Here is an 18,285-nt window from a genome sequence, read left to right as displayed (position 1 = left end):
TATTACCTATAAAAAATTTTGAAACACGCTCTTTCATAAGCTTATCTGCTCTAGTAAAAATAATAGTCTGCTTTTCTAGAACGTAATTAGCCAATCTGAATATTTAAAACAAAAATACTAACAAATTTTAACTGCAATGTTTTTAATGACATAACACCACTTTGAACAACAGTACAATGTCTGGTTGACTTTACAGGAATGTTTTGAGAAAACTAGCAGACACCTTTATTTTATATTTGCTGAGTTCATGTGTGTTAGGTCCAAAGTGATAATTCTATTCATCTGTAGATGAACTCTGCAATTCGATACCCCCGGGCTACATGGGTTCTAGCCCCAACAGAAAATTCAAGATCATTAAAAACTATTTAGGCTATAAGCTCTCACTTAAATTTCTAGATGTTTAGGTTAACTGAAATACTACACCATCAACCAGGATGATGAAAGCTCTAAGTGTCTAATTAATATCGCTTTCCACAATAATTCCTAAAGCCTAAATGCCTCAACAGAATCTTCTAATGCCTTCCTCAAACTGTTTTTCTGCTTAGTTTACTTCAATGGCAATTACTTACTTCTCAAAACAGATTTTTGTATTTATCTACAGCTAATTATTTTGTACTTTACACTTCTCAAAGTACTGTCATATCAATATTATCACTTCAATCTCTCAATAATCTTTAACAATCCCTTCTCATAGTAAACAGTGATCATGATTCAGGAAACCTTCCAGTGGGATTCACTTTAACGCTCCCAAGTACCTGCCTGCAAATGGGCTCTCCGCTTACATTATGTAACCTACCCCAGTATCTTACTGGTCTATTCACCAAACACAATGATCCTCCCCTTTTCTCAATTTTTTAAAACATAAATCCTTAATATACAAAGCTCTCCTTTCATTTTTTGGTTAGGATTTTTATATTTATCTACATCTACTTATTTTGTACTTTACACTTTATACCTAAGTGACACATGTACTCTTATGAAAGAAAGCCCGACAAGATTTCAAAAGTAAATTTTTGCTTTTGAACCCACCTTCTTAAACTTGCTTACTGGATGAAACAGTGTAGGAATTATTGTTTTAAGGTCCCTGACTTCCTCCCCTCACCCCCAGGAGAAGATACCATCATTTTCACTTTCTCTGTACTAAACAGTTTAGTACCGAACGTTAAGTACAGAAAAAATACATAATTTAAAACTCAAATTTTAAAGATTTAATGACTCCTAATTTATCTTATCTTTTAATAAGAACATAGGATTAAAAAACTTACTTTATGCATTTTAACTAGTACTGGTTTATTTCATAACCTTTTTCTACATTTGGGATTGAAGTATTTCATATTTTTCTGAAGATAATTTTACCCCCAAATTAAATTTAATTATAAATATGCATAACGGGGAACTTCTTCCTGTGCCCTAAAAAAATCATTATCATCCTTGGTATTTTCAGAAGAGGATGAAATGTACAATTTTAGTAATAGTAAAATACTTTTTCCAGTAAGCACAGGAATTAATGTTAAAATGAAAATCATAGGCACCAGACGTTCGTTCACCGACCAATTTAAGAAACCAAAAGTGTAACTTACAGACATCTATTTTTCTCCCCTACGATTTCTAAGGGAAACAAGAGTAACCGAATCTTGCAAATCGTGAATGCTTTCAAACTTCTCTATAAGGTTCCCACAATATCCCCTTCCCCAAAAGAAGTAAATAATCCTAAAATGGCAGGATACTAAAGGACACTTACTACATTGAAGTTTGGGGAAGGGTAGAAAGAAGTAACAAATTAGAAAAGCTGCCTTCTAGATTGTCCCCAACTGTTTGTTTAGTAAAATGCTAAGTAAACAAATATTAATAAACAAATATTACCTCTGTCCTCATTCCCCCAAAATTGTAATTCAGAGAAAAGTGAGTCTTTTTTTCACTCTAGGGAAAGAACACTATTCGTGTATGAAAAATTTACTAAACAACTCAAGAAAATACAATCACCATGATGAATCCCATTATAAAGTATTCTATGTTCTAGGGTAGGGTTTTTATCCACAGATAACCAAAGATAAAAAGCAAATGGAAAGTTAAAGACAGATTTTTCACAGCTTAATTTTTCTACCACGCAACAATTATCATTTATTACATCCATACTTTAATTCAAACATCCAGTATTTCCACAATCCAAAACTCCAACCCCACTGCCCACACAAAATAACTTAAAATCCCACTTTAAGACTCAAGAACTGAAAGGGGAAAAAATGGAAAACAGCAAAATGACAGACAGTATTTTAAAAAATCATGGCCTTGGAAGTCAGACAGATGTGAGGTGATTCCCAGTTCCACCACTTATTTGTGATGTTAATTCAGGTAAGTCACCATCTAACTCTCAATTTTATTATTGTAAAATGAGAATACACCTCAGAATTAAATGAAAATTTCCTGGATAGAAGTAGCATAGTTACCCTTCTCCTAACACTATTAATTACAAAAACCTTTGATTTCAAAGCCCTATTTTATAAAATTTATTTCACAGGTCTGTTTCCAAACTAAGAATGGAAACTGTAATTTCTAAAAATAAATAAAATAATGTGTTTTCGATTTTAATGACTGCAACAACCAGGGAGGCTGAGGCTTTCGGATGAAACCTTGAATTGTTTTATCACTATACTATTTTTTCTAAGAACTGTTGGAAAGTTGCTTTACTATATTTTCTTCTCCCAACTTATCTGAACACACAGTGGGACCTCTGGTAGTCTTGATTTTTCTTACGTTTCCTTGTGGCTCCAATGCATTTCCAACACATAAAAGGAAAAGAGATGAACAAAAGCTACAGCTCCTAGTAAACAATTTTTTATTAAATATTTTATTAAGATATAACATGCATAAAGTATGCCAAACAGTACATAACACTGAAGTTAATTTGGAAGTGGTAGATAAACGAACATTACTGCTAATAAGCAACAGTGCAAAATTTAAAGCAATTCTAGTAGATTCTCAAGGCCAAGTGTCTTGATGAACTGACATAATCATCATCACAATATTCTTTCAAATAATTCCTGGGATCTACTACATGCCAGAAAGCAATCTCAACTGTCAGTGAAACAACTAAGTGACAAAACTAAGTCCCTACCCACTTGGAGCTTACATTCTCCTGGGAAAAACTAAAAATTGATAGATTTTATTGAGAAAGCACTAAGTATAAGCTACTGTTGTTTAACCTGTTTAAAACGTACTACCTATGTGACCTTGAGCAAGTTAACTAACCACTCCATACCTCAGTTTCATCCTCAGTCAATTGGGAATTATAATAGTACCTACTACATACAGTTCATGGGGGAATTTAATGAATACAATATTAATGCCTACCAAATAGTAAATGCTGAATGTATAGTAGCCATTTAACACTTCAATATGTTGACTTTTGATAATGATGTTGGAGCAGAAAACTTCTACATAAAGCAAATATTATACTTTAAAGGAATAATTTATCACTTTAGCCTCTCTTCTATTCATTCTGGAAAAAGTTTTCTAAAATATAATTTAAATCCAAATTTCAGATAAGCAAATATAATTCTAAATGACTCCTAAAGTTATAGATAATTCTCATATGCTATTAAAAAAACTATTAATTTGTTTCCTAGTCAAATCACTACTACCAAAATTCAGGAACACTGCTCATTATTATCATGTAAATAAATGTGAAATTCAATTCTTCCTCATTTGTTGGAAATGAGGCTTGTTTAACACTTGCCATTACTTTCTCATAATTTAACATAAATGACTTATGTTTCCCCTACTATTCTAGGGCTCAAGAAGAAACATTTCCACCTCCTAAGCAGTTAAAAACCTGAAACTTGGGACATTCACATTTCCAAAGCAGGGCTGACATGGAAACTAAGAGACTAGAAGAAAAATGGGAAACTGAGGCCATGGGGACACATTTGTGGTCCTTACTAAAAACCAAATTCTAGACCAGTGCTATCCAATAGAAATATAACGTAAGCCACAAATGTACTTTATTTTATTCCAGTTATTCATAAGTGATTGTATTTTTTTTAATTGAAATATAGTTGATTTACAATGTTGTGTTAGCTTCTGGTATACAGCAAAGTGATTCAGTTATACTTATATATGCTTTTTTTTAAAAATGGTAATTATATGACCATTTCTCTTTCTCTTTTCTTTTTTTTAAATTTATTTATTTATTTTTGCTGTGTTGGGTCTTTGCTTCTGTGCGAGGGCTTTCTCTAGTTGTGGCAAGCGGGGGCCACTCTTCATCTCGGTGCGCGGGCCTCTCACTATCGCGGCCTCTCCTGTTGCGGAGCACAGGCTCCAGACGCGCAGGCTCAGTAGTTGTGGCTCACGGGCCTAGCTGCTCCGCGGCATGTGGGATCCTCCCAGACCAGGGCTCGAACCCATGTCCCATGCATTAGCAGGCAGATTCTCATCCGCTGCACCACCAGGGAAGCCCATATATATGCTTTTTTAAAAAAATATTTATTTAGTTATTTGGCTGCGTCGGGTCTTAGTTGCAGCACTCCGGATCTTTAGTTCAGCATGTGTGATCTAGCTCCCTAACCAGGGATCAAACCCAGGGCCCCTGCATTGGGAGTGTACGGTCTTAGCCACTGGACCACCACAGAAGCCCCCATATATATTCTTTTTCATATTCTGTTCCATTATGATTTATTACAGGATATTTAATATAGTTTCCTGTGCTAAACAGTACGACGTTGTTATCTATTTTATATATAGCAGTTTGTATCTGCTAATCCCAAACTCCCAATTTATCCCTTCCACACCCCCTTCCCTTTTAGTAACCGTAAGTTTGTTTTCTATGTAAGTCTGTTTCTATTTTGTAAATAAGTTCATTTGCATCTTTTTTGGGGGGGGCGGGGGGCATGCAACTTGCAGGATCTTAGTTCCCCAACCAGGGCTTGAACCCGGGCCACTTCAGTGAAGGCACTGAGTCCTAACCACTGGACCTCCAGGGAATTCCCCATTTGTATCATTTCTTTAGGTTCCACATATAAGTGATATGATATTTGTCTTTCTCTGACTTACTTCACTTAGTATAATCTCTAGGTCCATCCATGTTGCTGCAAATGGAATTATTTCATTCTTTATATGGCGGACTAGTATTCCATCGTGTGTGTATATGTATATGTATATACACATCTTTTTTATCCATTCATCTGTTGATGAACATTAAGGTTGCTCCCATGTCTTGGCTATTGTAAATAGTGCTGCTATGAACACTGGGGTGCATGTATCTTTCTGTATTATAGTTTTATCTGGATATACGCCCAGGAGTGGGATTGTTGGATCGTATGGCAACTCTAGTTTTTTAAGGAACCTCCGTACTATTTTCCATAGTAGCTGCACCAATTTACAGTCCCACCAATAACATAGGAGGGTTCCCTTTTCTCCACACCCTCTGTAGATTTTTTAATGATGGCCATTCTGACTGGTATGAAGTGATACTTCATTGTAGTTTTGATGTGCACTTCTCTAATAATTAATGACGTTGAGCATTGTTTCATGTGCCCCTGGTCATCTGTATGTTTTCGTTAGAGAAATGTCCATTTAGGTTTCCTGTCCATTTTTTGATTGGGTTGTTTGGTTTTTTTGTTATTGAGCTGTATGAGCCGTTTGTATATTTTGGAAATTAAGCCCTTGTTGGTCACAACATTTGCAAATATCTTCTCCCAGTCCACAGGTTGTCTTTTCGTTTTGTTCATGGTTTCCTTTGCTATGCAAAAGCTTTTAAGTTTGGTTAGGTCCCATTTGTTTATTTTTGCTTTTAATTCTATTGCCTTGGGAGACTGACCTAGGAAAACACTGGTACAATTTATGCCAGAAAACGTTTTGCCTATGTTTTCTTCTAGGAGTTTTATGGTGTCATGTCTTATATTTTAAGTCTTTAAGCCATTTTGAGTTTATTTTTGTGTATGGTGTGAGGGAGTGTTTTACAAATGTATTTTTAAATTTTTCTAGTAATCACATTAAAAAGAGTAAAAGGAAACAGGAGAAATTAATTTTAATATTTACCTCCAATATATTAAAAATTATTTTAATATGTAATTAAAATTTCTGAGATACTTCACATTTTATAATACTAAGTCTTCAAGATTCAGTGTCTAACTTACAATTACAGCACCTGCAATTTGGAATGGCCACACTTCAAGTGTTCTAAAGCCACATGTGATAGGCAGATCCACAGAAACAGAAAGTAAAATACCGGTTTCTCAGGGAGGAGGGGAAAATAGGAAGGATCTGTTAATCAGGGATTCTTTTGGGGGTGACAAGAATGTTCTGGAATTATATACTTGTAATAACTGCACAACCTTGTGAATATACTAAAAACCACTGACTAATACACTTTTTAAAAGAGTAATTTTGGGGCTTCCCTGGTGGCACAGTGGTTGAGAGTCCACCTGACGATGCAGGGGACACGGGTTCGTGCCCCGGTCCAGGAGGATCCCACATGCCATGGAGCGGCTGGGCCCGTGAGCCATGGCTGCTGAGCATGCATGTCCGGAGCCTGTGCTCCGTAACAGGAGAGGCCACAACAGTGAGAGGCCCGCATACCGCAAAAAAAAAAAGAATAATTTTTTTTTAAACTTGAAGGAAAAGAAAAAATCACACATAGCTAGTGGGTACAGTACTGGACAGTGTAGCTCCAAAGAACCAGGAAATAATAGCCTCTCCAATTACAGAAACAGGGTGCCATTAAAATTTTACTTTCTGGACTTTTGTCATCACACTTCACACAATCTAGAATACAGAATAATTACAGTTCTGAACCTCCTAATTCCATGAATATTTATTAAGTACCCACCATTTGCAAGGCAAATAGGTACTGGTGGTAAAATCATCAACCAGAAATGTTCTCTAACCTACCTTATCCCCATAAATAGAGTTTTCATTATAAGGTATTAAACAACAAATTATATAATTTTTAAATGAAGGATAGGATATCATGAGTCATGATTAAGAAGAGGATTCCCTCAGGAAATCACCTTTAAACGATTTAACTTAGGCAATGACAGCATTTCAGGCAGAAAGTTCATCCTGTGCAAAGTAGAGGCGAGGAAGGACTTGGCATGTTTAGAAATTGAAAAGCCACCAATGTGACTAGAATACACAGAATAAAAGAGCAGAAATGAGGGAGGGAAAGTAGGCAGGAGCCAGATTACGCAGGGTCATGAAGAACAATAAGAAAAAAAAGTTGTGACAAGACAAACAGATTTGGGTCTTTTAAAACATCCTGGCTGCAGTGGGAGGGAAATGCCTGGAGGGAGATTAAAGCAGATACAGAGAAGAAGGTTAGGAATCCAGTGAGAGTGATTAGAAAGTACACTGAGATGAAGAGAAGCAGATGAATTAAGACTGGCAGGAGATAAAATTTATAGAACTTAGTTATTATATACTAAAACTGTATGATCTTAAGGAGGGAACAAGGATCACCCTACGGTTTTGATTTTCCACTGGGTGGATGGTAAAACAATAACTAAGATAAGGAAATGGGAAATTGAGGGGTCAGAGTTTGGGGAAGAGGGAAAATCAAAAATTCAGCTTTGGACATGTTGAAAAAAGATATTTACGAAAATCCAAAAGGCCAAGTAGACAGTTGAAAACTCAGGTCTAGAGTTCAGGAGTGAGCTTGGCTGAAGATATGGTGAACAAGAGGAAAATCCAGGATACTCTGTTATCACTGGCACCAAAGAAAGAAAAATGTTTCAAAGAGAAGAGCAGTTAGGGCTTCCCTGGTGGTGCAGTGGTTAAGAATCTGCCTGCCAGTGCAGGGGACACGGGATCGAGCCCTGATCCGGGAAGATCTCACCTGCCACAGAGCAACTAAGCCCGTGCACCACAACTACTGAGCCTGCACTCTAGAGCCCACAAGCTACAACTACTGAGCCCACACACCACAACTACTGAAGCCCGCGCACCACAACTACTGAGCCCGCACACCACAACTACTGAAGCCTGCGCGCCTAGAGCCATTGCTCCACAACAAGAGAAGCCACCGCAATGAGAAGCCCGCGCATCGCAACGAAGAGCAGCCCCTGCTTGCCACAACTTGAGAAAGCCCGCACGCAGCAACGAAGACCCAACACAGCCAAAAGTAAATAATTTAGAAAAAAAAAAAAAGCAGAGTAGTTAATGTTGCTGAGAGATTAATAATAATAACTAATACACCATATAAGCTGTATCCTAACTGACTTATATGTAATAATTCATTTAACCCTCACAACTTTATGTGTTTACCAATAAGGAAACTAAGACACAAAGAGATCACACACAGCTAATAATCAGAAAAGCCTGGTTCTAAAGATGATGCAGGAGCCAAGGCATATACATTCTATTTCACCAACTCTTAAGATACCATCAATTATAGGATGCCCCAGTGTCTGCCCAGTAAGAAATACATACCACCATTTACACTATGACACAATATTTACCATTTAGAATTTTTATTTTACACTTAACTCAAAGAGACTTTAGACTTTACATATATTACTATTAAGACTGCACAAAGAAAAAATAAGCAAAAATTATCTTCTTCACAGTGAAAGCCCTGAATGTGCACACACACAAACTTCCGAAAACACATACAAGAAATTGGCAATGGTGGATCTCTGAGGGTAGGAAAACAAAGAACTACGGATCTGAGGTAAATGGGAGACCATGGTGCTGTTTGAAAATTATTTTAAACACATACACATGTAACTTTCGCTCTGACTGAAACACTTTAAAAAGGCTGAGCAGCAGGGAGGTCTTTGCAAAGTGAAAAGATAAAAACACCCACTATTATTAACTGGATAGTCATGAATGGTGAGGAAATGGAGAGCATGATTAGAGAGAACTCCAAATGTTGGCTATAAAGGGGGAAGTGAGAAACAAAGCAGTAGTTTGGACGAAGAAAGAGGGCAGAAGGTGGGGTTTCTTTATAACATAGCCATTCAACAGTATGTTTAAATGCTCATGACACAGCTATGGTAGAGTTAGACGTTAAAAGTAAGGATGGCAGATAATGTAATGAAGAAGATGGAATGGGGTAGAATGGGTGAAATCCGAAATGAGAAGAATAAATGACTGTCCAAACTGAAAATCAACTACTCTTCTTAGATCCATCAGAGACTTGAAGTCACAGGGTCAACCACAGCCCCCATAACTGGAGAGACAAACGGGCAGAAAAAGACAAACCAGAACAAAAGCTCACAAGCATCTCTGCTTGAACCACTACCAGAGTATGAAAACCTAAATTGTAATTGACATTGCTGGAAACACAGTGGGGATAAATTTGAGAGTGAAAAACTCCCAGGGGGCCCTACCACTTTTGTGAATTTTCACCTCCAGGATTCCTACAAGGTTTTCACAGTGAAGATCAGAGAAAAATCCCCTCATGCTTCTGGCAAGGGAAGGGAGAAAGTAGCCATTTCTTTTATTTAGAAATAAGCCCAGAGTATTTGATTCTTCTTAACAAAGCCTGCCCGCAAGCGAAACTATTTCACCAGAGCATAACATCAATTGGGGTTTTAACAGATCTAACCAACCTGAGGGAGGGGCAATACCCTCCAGCCCCCTCTAGCCTGACACCTATAGCTACTGCAAATCGTAAACACAGCCTAAACCCTAGCTAGATAAACATAAAAGGTAACACTAAAGACCTACTTGTATAGTTCCTTTTCTAGTACATTATGTCTGGCTTTCAAGAAAAAAATTACAAGGCATACTCAAAGACAAAAAACACAGTTTAAAGAGGCAGAGTAAGCATCAGAACCAGACTCAGATATGGCAGAAATGTTGGAATTAGACTGGAAATTTAAAACTATGACTAGGAATTAGACTGGAAATTTAAAACTATGACTAATATGCTAAGTGCTGTAACAGAAAGAGTTGACAACATCCAAAACACATGGGTAATGTAAGCAGAGAGATGGACTCTCTAAGAAAGAATCAGAAGGAAATGCTAGAAATGAAAAAGATTGTAACAGAAAAAAAAAAAATGCTTTTGATGGACTCATTAGTACATAAATGTGGAGAAAGAATCAGTGAGCTAGAAGAAGTGTCAATAGAAACTTCCAAAACTGAAATGCAAAGGAAAAACACATGAAAAAGACAACAGAATATCCAAAAGGTGTAACATATGAATAATGGGAATACCAGAAGGAGAAGAAAACAAGAAATATTTGAAGCAATAACTAAGAATTTCCCTAAATTAATGACAGATACCAAATCACAGATCCAGGAAGCTCAGAGTTCAAACCAAAATCTATACCTAAGCATACCATATTCAAACTGAAGAAAATCAGAACAAAGAAAACATCTTGAAAGAAGCCAGAGGAAAAAAAACACCTTGCCTATACAGGAGCAATGATAAGAGTTACATTAGACTTCTCTTCAGATTCATGGAAGCTAGAGGAGAATAGAGTGATACATTTAAAATGTTAAAAAAAAAAAAGCCCCACCAACCTAGATTTCTATATCCAATGTAATTATCCCTCAGAAATCAACAATAAAGACTTTTCAGATAAACAAAAATTAAGGGAATCTATTGCCAGCAGACCTGCCTTGCAAGAAATGTTAAAAGAAATTCTTTAGAAAGAAGGATAATGATATCGATCAGACACTTTGAATGTATTTAAAGAAAGCAACAGCATTAGGAAAGGAATAAATGAAGATGAAATAAAATATGCACTACCCATGAAGTAATGTAGTATTATCTGGAAGAGCATTTTTTTGGGGGGGTTGTGCTACACAGCTTGCAAGATCTTAGTTCCCCAACCAGGGATCGAACCCAGGCCCCCCGTCAGTGGAAGTGCAGAGTCCTAACCACTGGACCACCAGGGAATTCCTAGAAGAGCACTTTTAAGTAAGTGTGTATGGTAATTCAAGGGTAAAGTTTTTTTTTTTTTTTTTAAAGCACAACTGCTACGCTAAGAGAAGAAAAAAAATAAAACTAGAATCATATAAAATGATCAATTAAAAACAAGATAAGGCAGAAAAGAGTGAAAGACAAAAAAAGAACAAGGGCAATAAACAGAAAACCATTTAAAAATATGGTAGGCATTAATCCAGCTATCAATTATGATCTTACATGTCAACGGTCTAAATAATTAAAATATACTGTTGAAGTAGATAAAAAACGGATTCAACTTCATGTTGTCTATAAAAAATCACTTTAAATACAAAAACACAGGTAACAAAAGTAAAAATAAAACAGACTACATCAAAATGAAAAACTTCTGTGTATCAAAGCATACAATCAACAGAGTGAAAAGGTAACCTATGGAATAGGAGAAAATATTTGCAAATCATATAAATGACAAGTGGTTAATATCCAAAATATATAGAGCTCTTAAACTCAACAACAAAAAACAATCTAATTTAAAAATGGCAAAGTGGGACTTCCCTGGTGGTCCACTGGTTAAGAATCTGTCTTGCAATTCAGGGGACGCCAGTTCGATCCCTGGTCAAGGAACTAAGATCCCACATGCTGCAGGGCAACTAAGCCCACATGCCACAACTAAACAGCCTGCATGCCGCAACTACATAGCCTATGCACACTGGAGCCCACGTGCCACAACTAGAGAAAAGCTGCAACTAAGACCACAACGAAGAGCCCGTGCACCCCAACTAAGACCCGACGCAGCCAATAAATAAATAAATAATGAATGAATGAATATTTTAAAAAATAAATAGGGAAACCATTAAAAAAAAATTTAATGGCAAAGTACTTGAATAGACATTTCTCCACAAGATATACAAATGGCCATCAAGTGCATAAAAAGATGCTCAATTCACTATGCAACTATTATTAGGAAAATGCAAATCGAAACCACAATGAGATACCACCTCGCATCCATTAAGATGGCCACTATCAAAAACACTGGAAATAACAAGTGTTGGCAAGGATGTGAAGAAACTGGAACTCTGTGCACTACTGGTGGGAATATAAAATGGTGTGGCCACAATGGAAAACAATATAATTCATCAAAAAATTGAAAACACACACACACACACACACACACACACACACACACACACACAAAAAGATAAAAAGGAAAACAGAATTACCATGTGATCCAGCAATTCCACTTCTGGGTACATACTCAAAAGAACTGCAGCAGGGTCTCAAATAAGATAATCTGCACACTCATGTTCGGGATTATTCAAAAAAGCCAAAAGGTGGAAGAACCCAAGTGCCTATTGGCAGATGAATAAATAAACAAAATGTGGTGTATACAATGGATTATTCAGCCTTAAAAAGGAAGGAAATCTGACACGTTACAACATGGATGCACCTTGAGGACATTATGCTAAGTAAAATAAGTCAGTCACAAAAAGATACTTTATGATTCTACTTACAGAGTCAGAAAGTAAAATGGTAGTTACCAGGAGCTGGGGGTAGAGGGAAAAGGGAGCTTTGTTCACTGGGTATAGACTTTCAGTTTTGCAAGATGAATACACTCTGGAGAGTGGATTCACAGCAACGTGAATGGTTAAGATGGTGACTTTTCTGCGTATTTTACAACATCACAATTTTGAAAAAAAAAGTAAAGGGACGGAGAAAAATATACTAATCCAAAGAAAGTTGTAGTGGGGATTTCCCTGGTGGTCCAGTGGTAAAGAATCTGCCTTCCAATGCAGGGGATGTGGTTCGATCCCTGGTCGGGGAACTAAGATGCCACACGCCATGGGGCAACTAAGCCTGCGCGCTGCAAGTACTGAGCCCACGCTTTCTGGAGCCCACTCACCACAACTAGAGAGAAGCCCGTGTGCCACAATGAAGAGCCCATGAGCTGCAACGTTTGATCCCACATGCCGCAACAAAGATCCCGTGTGCCACAACTAAGACCCAACGCAGCCAAATAAATAAATAAATAAATAATTTTTTTAAAAAAAAAGAAAATTGTAGTCATTTTAATTTCAGACAAAGTAGATTTCACAGCAAGGAAAATTACCAGGAATAAAGAGGGACATCACGTAATGATAAACAGGTCAATTATCCAAGAAGACATTAAAAATACTTAAACTGGGGACTTCCCTGAGGACTTCAATGGGGAACTAAGATCCCGCAAGCCGCTCGGCATGGCCAAAAACACAAAACAAAAACAACAAAAAACTTAAACTGTATGAGCATTAACAACAGAGTTTCAAAATACATAAGGCAAAAGCAATAGAACTACAAAGAGAGTTAGATGAGTCCAGTATTACAGCAAAAGACTAAAACACTCCTCTGCCAGTATTTGACAGATCCACAGGCAGAAAGACAGTAAGGACACAGCTGAACTAATTAGCACCAACAAACTGGATCTAATTGATAACCATAGACTATTTCATCCAACAGCAAGATACACATTCTTCTCAAGGTCACACAGAATATTTACCAGGTAAACCATATTTGGGGCCACAAAACACACCTTACAAATTCAGAAGAACAGAAATCATACAAAGCATGCTTTCAGACCACAATGGAGTTAAACTAGAAATCAATAACAGAAAGATAGCAGGAAAACCTCAAAATACTAAACAACACAGTTCTAAATAACACATGAGTGAAATAAGACATATTAAGAGAAATTTTTTAACATTTCCAACTTTGAAAACAAAAGTACAACTTAACAGAATTTGTGGGATTTCATGAAGTATAGTGCTTAGAGCAAAATTCACACCGAATGCATGTATTAGAAAAGAAGAAAAAACCAATAATCTAAGATTCTACATTACAGAACTAGAAAAAGAAAAAATTAAATACAAAGGAAGCAAAAGAAAAATTAATTTAAAGATTAGAGCAGAGGGACTTCCCTGGGGCACAGGTTCAATCCCTGGTTGGGGAACTAAGATCCCACATGCCGCACAGTGCGGCCTAAAAAAATAAAAATAAAAATTAGAGCAGAAATCAATGAAATTGAAAACACAAAGGAAAATCAACCAAACCAAAAGCTGGTCCTTTGAAACAATCAAGTATATTGATGGGCCTCTAGACAGGTTAACAACAACAACAAAAAAGAGCCAAGACACAAATTACTAAATATCAGAAATGAAAGAGGCCATCTCTACTAATCCCACAGACAAAGGAATAAAAGAGTACTGCGAATGATTATGCTCACATATTTGATAACCTAGATGTAGTGGACTGATTCTCTGAAAGACACACTCCGTCAAAACAAAAACAAATAGATACTCTGAATAAGGACTGTATTTATTAAGGAAGTTGAATAATTAATAACTTTCCAAAACAAAAAGCACCAGCTCCAGATGGTGTCAAAGATGAATTCTACCAAACATTTATGGAAGAAATTCCCTACAATCTCTTTCACAGAATAGTTGCAAAATACTTCCTAATTCTTTCTGTGAGGCCAGCATTACCCTAATACTAAAAGGAGACAAACACAGATGAAAGGAAAACTACAGACCAATATCTCTCATGAACAGGGATGCAAAAATCGTCAACAAAATATTAGCAAATTGATTCCAATAACATATAAAAATTATACACCACAATCAACTGGGATTTTTTTTTAACATCTTTATTGGAGTATAATTGCTTTACAATGTTGTGTTAGCTTCTGCTGTATAACAAAGTGAATCAGCTATATGTATACATATATCCCCACCAAGTGGGATTTAATCCCAGGTATATACAAGGCTGGTTCAACATTCAAAAATAGAATTAGTGTAATCCAACCAATCAACAGGCTAAAAAACAAAAACCACATGATCATATCAAAAGGTGCAGGAAAACCATGTGATGAAATCTAACACTCATTCACAATAAAAACTCTCCGTAAGTCAGGAATAGAGTGAAACTCTCTCAACTTGATAAAGAATATCTGCAAAAAAGCTACAACGAACATCATACTAATTGGTGAGAAACTCAACACTTTCCCAGTAAGATCGGGTACAATGTGAGGATATCCCCTCTTGCCACTCCTTTTCAACATCATACTTGAAGTTCAAGCCAATGTAATAAAACAAGAAAAGGAAATAAAAGGTGTACATATTGGGAAGGAAAAAATAAAACTGTCTTTGTTTGAAATAATCATCTCTGTAGAAAATCTGAAAGAACAGAGTAATTCCTAGAACAAGTAAGTGATGATACGAAGGTTGCAGGATACACGGTTAACATACAAAAGTCAACTGCCGTCCTACATACCAGGAGTAAACAAGCAGAATTTGAAATTAAAAACATAATACCGGGGCTTCCCTGGTGGCGCAGTGGTTGAGAGTCCGCCTGCCAATGCAGGGGACACGGGATCGTGCCCCCGTCCAGGAAGATCCCGCATGCTGCGGAGCGGCTGGGCCCATGAGCCATGGTCGCTGAGCCTGTGCATCCAGAGCCTGTGCTCTGCAACGGGAGAGGGCCACAACAGTGAGAGGCCCGCATACCTCAAAAATAATAATAATAATAATAAAAACATAATACCACTTACATTAACATCAGAAATTAAAAAAAGAAAAAAATACTTACGTATAAATCTAACAAAATATGTGCAAAACCTATATGAGGAAAACTACAAAACCCTGATGAATGATATCAAAGAAGAACCAAAAAAATAAAGGACACTACCCAATTTCAATACTTACTGTAAAGTTACAGACCTCAAGACAATGTAATATTGGCCAAAGATTTAACAAATAAGTCAATGCAATAGAATAGACAGCCCAGAAAGAGACCCACATAAATACAGTCAACTGATATTTAAAAAAAACAGCAAAGGCAGTACAATGGAGCAAAGACAGTCTTTTCAACAACAGTGCTGAAACAATAAGATATACACATGCAGGAAATTCCCTGGTGGCCTAATGGTGAGGATTTCAGCTTTTGCTGCCATGGCCTGGGTTCAATCGCTGGTGTGAGAACTGAGATCCCGCAAAAAACAACAACAACCAAAAAAAACCACACCCTAGGCACAGACCTTACACCATTCAAAAAAATTAACTCAAAATGGATCACAAACATAAATATAATATATAAAAGTATAAAGCATGGGTATGACTATGATTTTTTAAGATACAACACCAAAGGAACAATTCATGAAAGAAATAACTGTTAAGTAGGACTTCATTAAAATAAAAAACTGTTCTGCAAAAGACAATGTCAAGAGAGCGACAGACAAGCCACAGACTGAGAGACTATACCTGCAAAAGAAATATCCGATAAAGGACTGTTATCCAAAATACACAAAAAACTCTTAAACTTCAACAATAAGATAACAACCTAATTTAAAGATGGGCCAAAGCGGGCTTCCCTGGTGGCGCAGTGGTTGAGAGTCCGCCTGCCGATGTGGGGGACACGGGTTCGTGCCCCGGTCCGGGAGGATCCCACATGACGTGGAGCGGCTGGGGGCGTGAGCCATGGCCGCTGAGCCTGCGCGTCCGGAGCCTGTGCTCCGCAATGGGAGAGGCCACAACAGTGAGAGGCCCGCGTACCGCAAAATAAAAATAAAAATAAATTTATGCATTCTACAACTATTATCAAAAAGAGAATAAATAACAAGTGTTGGTAAGGACGTGCGAAAAGGGAACCTTTGTGCACTGTTGGTGGGAATATAAATTGGCCGCAGCCACTATGGAAAACAGTATGGAGGTTCCTCAAAAGATTTAAAAAAAAAAAATGGATCAAAGGGACTTCCCTGGTGGTGCAGTGGTTAAGAATCCACCTACCAATGCAGGGGACATGGGTTCGAGCCCTGGTCCGGGAAGATCCCACATTCCACGGAGCAACTATGCCCGTGCGTCACAACTACCGAGCCTGCGCTCTAGAGCCCTCAAGCCACAACTACTGAAACCCACACACCTAGAGCCCATGCTCCACAACAAGAGAAGCCACCACAATGAGAAGCCCGCACACCTGAACGAAAAGTAGCCCCTGCTCACCGCAACTAGAGAAAAGCCTGCGCACAGCAACAAAGCCCCAACACAGCCAAAATAAGTAAATAAATTTATTTTTTTTTAAAAAAAGGCCAAAGACCCAAACAGACACCTCACCAAAGAAGACACACAGATGGCAAATAAGCATATGAAAAGACACCCCAGTCAAGTCATGGGGAAATGCAAATTAAAGTGAGATACTGCTACACACCTATTAGAATGGCACAAATCCAGCACACTGACAAGAGCAAATGCTGACAAGGTTGTGGAGCAACAGGCACTCTCATTCATTACTAGTGGGAATAGAAAATTATACAGCCACTGTGGAAAACAGTTTGGCAGTTTCTTAAAAAACTAAACATACTCTTACCATATGATCCAGCAATCACACTCCTTGGTAATTACCAAAGGGATGTGAAAAGTTATGTCCACACAAAAACCTGCACACAGATGTTTATAGCAGCTTTATTCATGATTGCCAAAATGTGGAAGCCAACAAGATGTTGTTTAACAGGAGAATGGATAAACAAGCTGTTACATCCAATGAAATATTATACAGCAATAAAAATAATTATCAAGCCATGAAGAGACACGGAGAAAACTTAAATACACATTAGCAAGTGAAACAAGCAAATCTGAAAAGGCTATATATTACACAATCCCAACTCTATAACGTTCTGGAAAAGCAAAACTATGGAGACAGTTAAAAAATCAGTGGTTGTCAGTGTTTTGAGAGAGGGAAGGATGAACAGGCAGAGCACAGAGGATTTTTAGGGCAGTGAAAATACTCTGTACAATACTATAATGATAAATACATGTCATTATACATTTGTCCAAACTCACAGAATAAACAATACCAAGAGTGAACCCTAAGGTAAACTATGGACTTTGGGTGATTATGACATATCAATGTAGATTCAACCACTGTAAAAGATATATATGTTGGTGGGGGATGTTGATAATGGGGAAGGCTATGCATGTGTGGGGGCAGGAGGTATACGGGAAATCTCTGTACGTTCCTCTCAATTTTGCTGTGAACATGACAGCTATTTTTCTTTTCTAAGTCTTCAAGTTAAAAAAATGAGTACTAAACATTCAAGTGTTCACGATATGTAAAGAAAAAAATAGAACAGAAAGTATTTATTCTATGATTACCAACTACACAAATTTGCAGAATAAAAACTAAAAAGATTGTAAAAATGAAAAACAGCCTTTGCATGTTTCTGAGACAACTGGAGAAATCTGAATATGGACTTTATTACATGATATCGACATGTTTTGGTTAATCTGTTAGATGTAATAATGGTACTTCTGTGTAAGAATATATTTTTAAAGATATTAATACATGCTGAGAATATCAAAGACATTTATATGTGAAGCTATAGAGACAAGATAACCTAGATATGCTTTAAA

The 18,285-nt window shown here is 37.1% G+C and overlaps 1 protein-coding gene across 3 annotated transcripts in view; it reads right to left on the bottom strand.

Moving 5' to 3' along the window:
• The window catches only part of UBE2K (ubiquitin conjugating enzyme E2 K), an 81,241-nt gene that overhangs the window by 40,193 nt on the left and 22,763 nt on the right, over nt 1-18,285 (bottom strand). The window contains exon 2 of one of the 3 annotated variants that reach the window (XM_033856948.2): nt 1,864-1,920. The exons of the other annotated variants lie outside the window; for them this stretch is intronic. Coding sequence (XP_033712839.1) covers nt 1,864-1,920 — 57 coding nt within the window. The remainder of the gene's footprint in view (nt 1-1,863; nt 1,921-18,285) is intronic. 3 annotated transcript variants of the gene reach the window in all.

Source organism: Tursiops truncatus, chromosome 5, assembly GCF_011762595.2.
Source record: "Tursiops truncatus isolate mTurTru1 chromosome 5, mTurTru1.mat.Y, whole genome shotgun sequence".
NCBI lineage: Eukaryota > Metazoa > Chordata > Mammalia > Artiodactyla > Delphinidae > Tursiops > Tursiops truncatus.
Note: the sequence above shows the minus strand (reverse complement) of the source record. Positions and strands in the feature narration are given on the sequence as shown.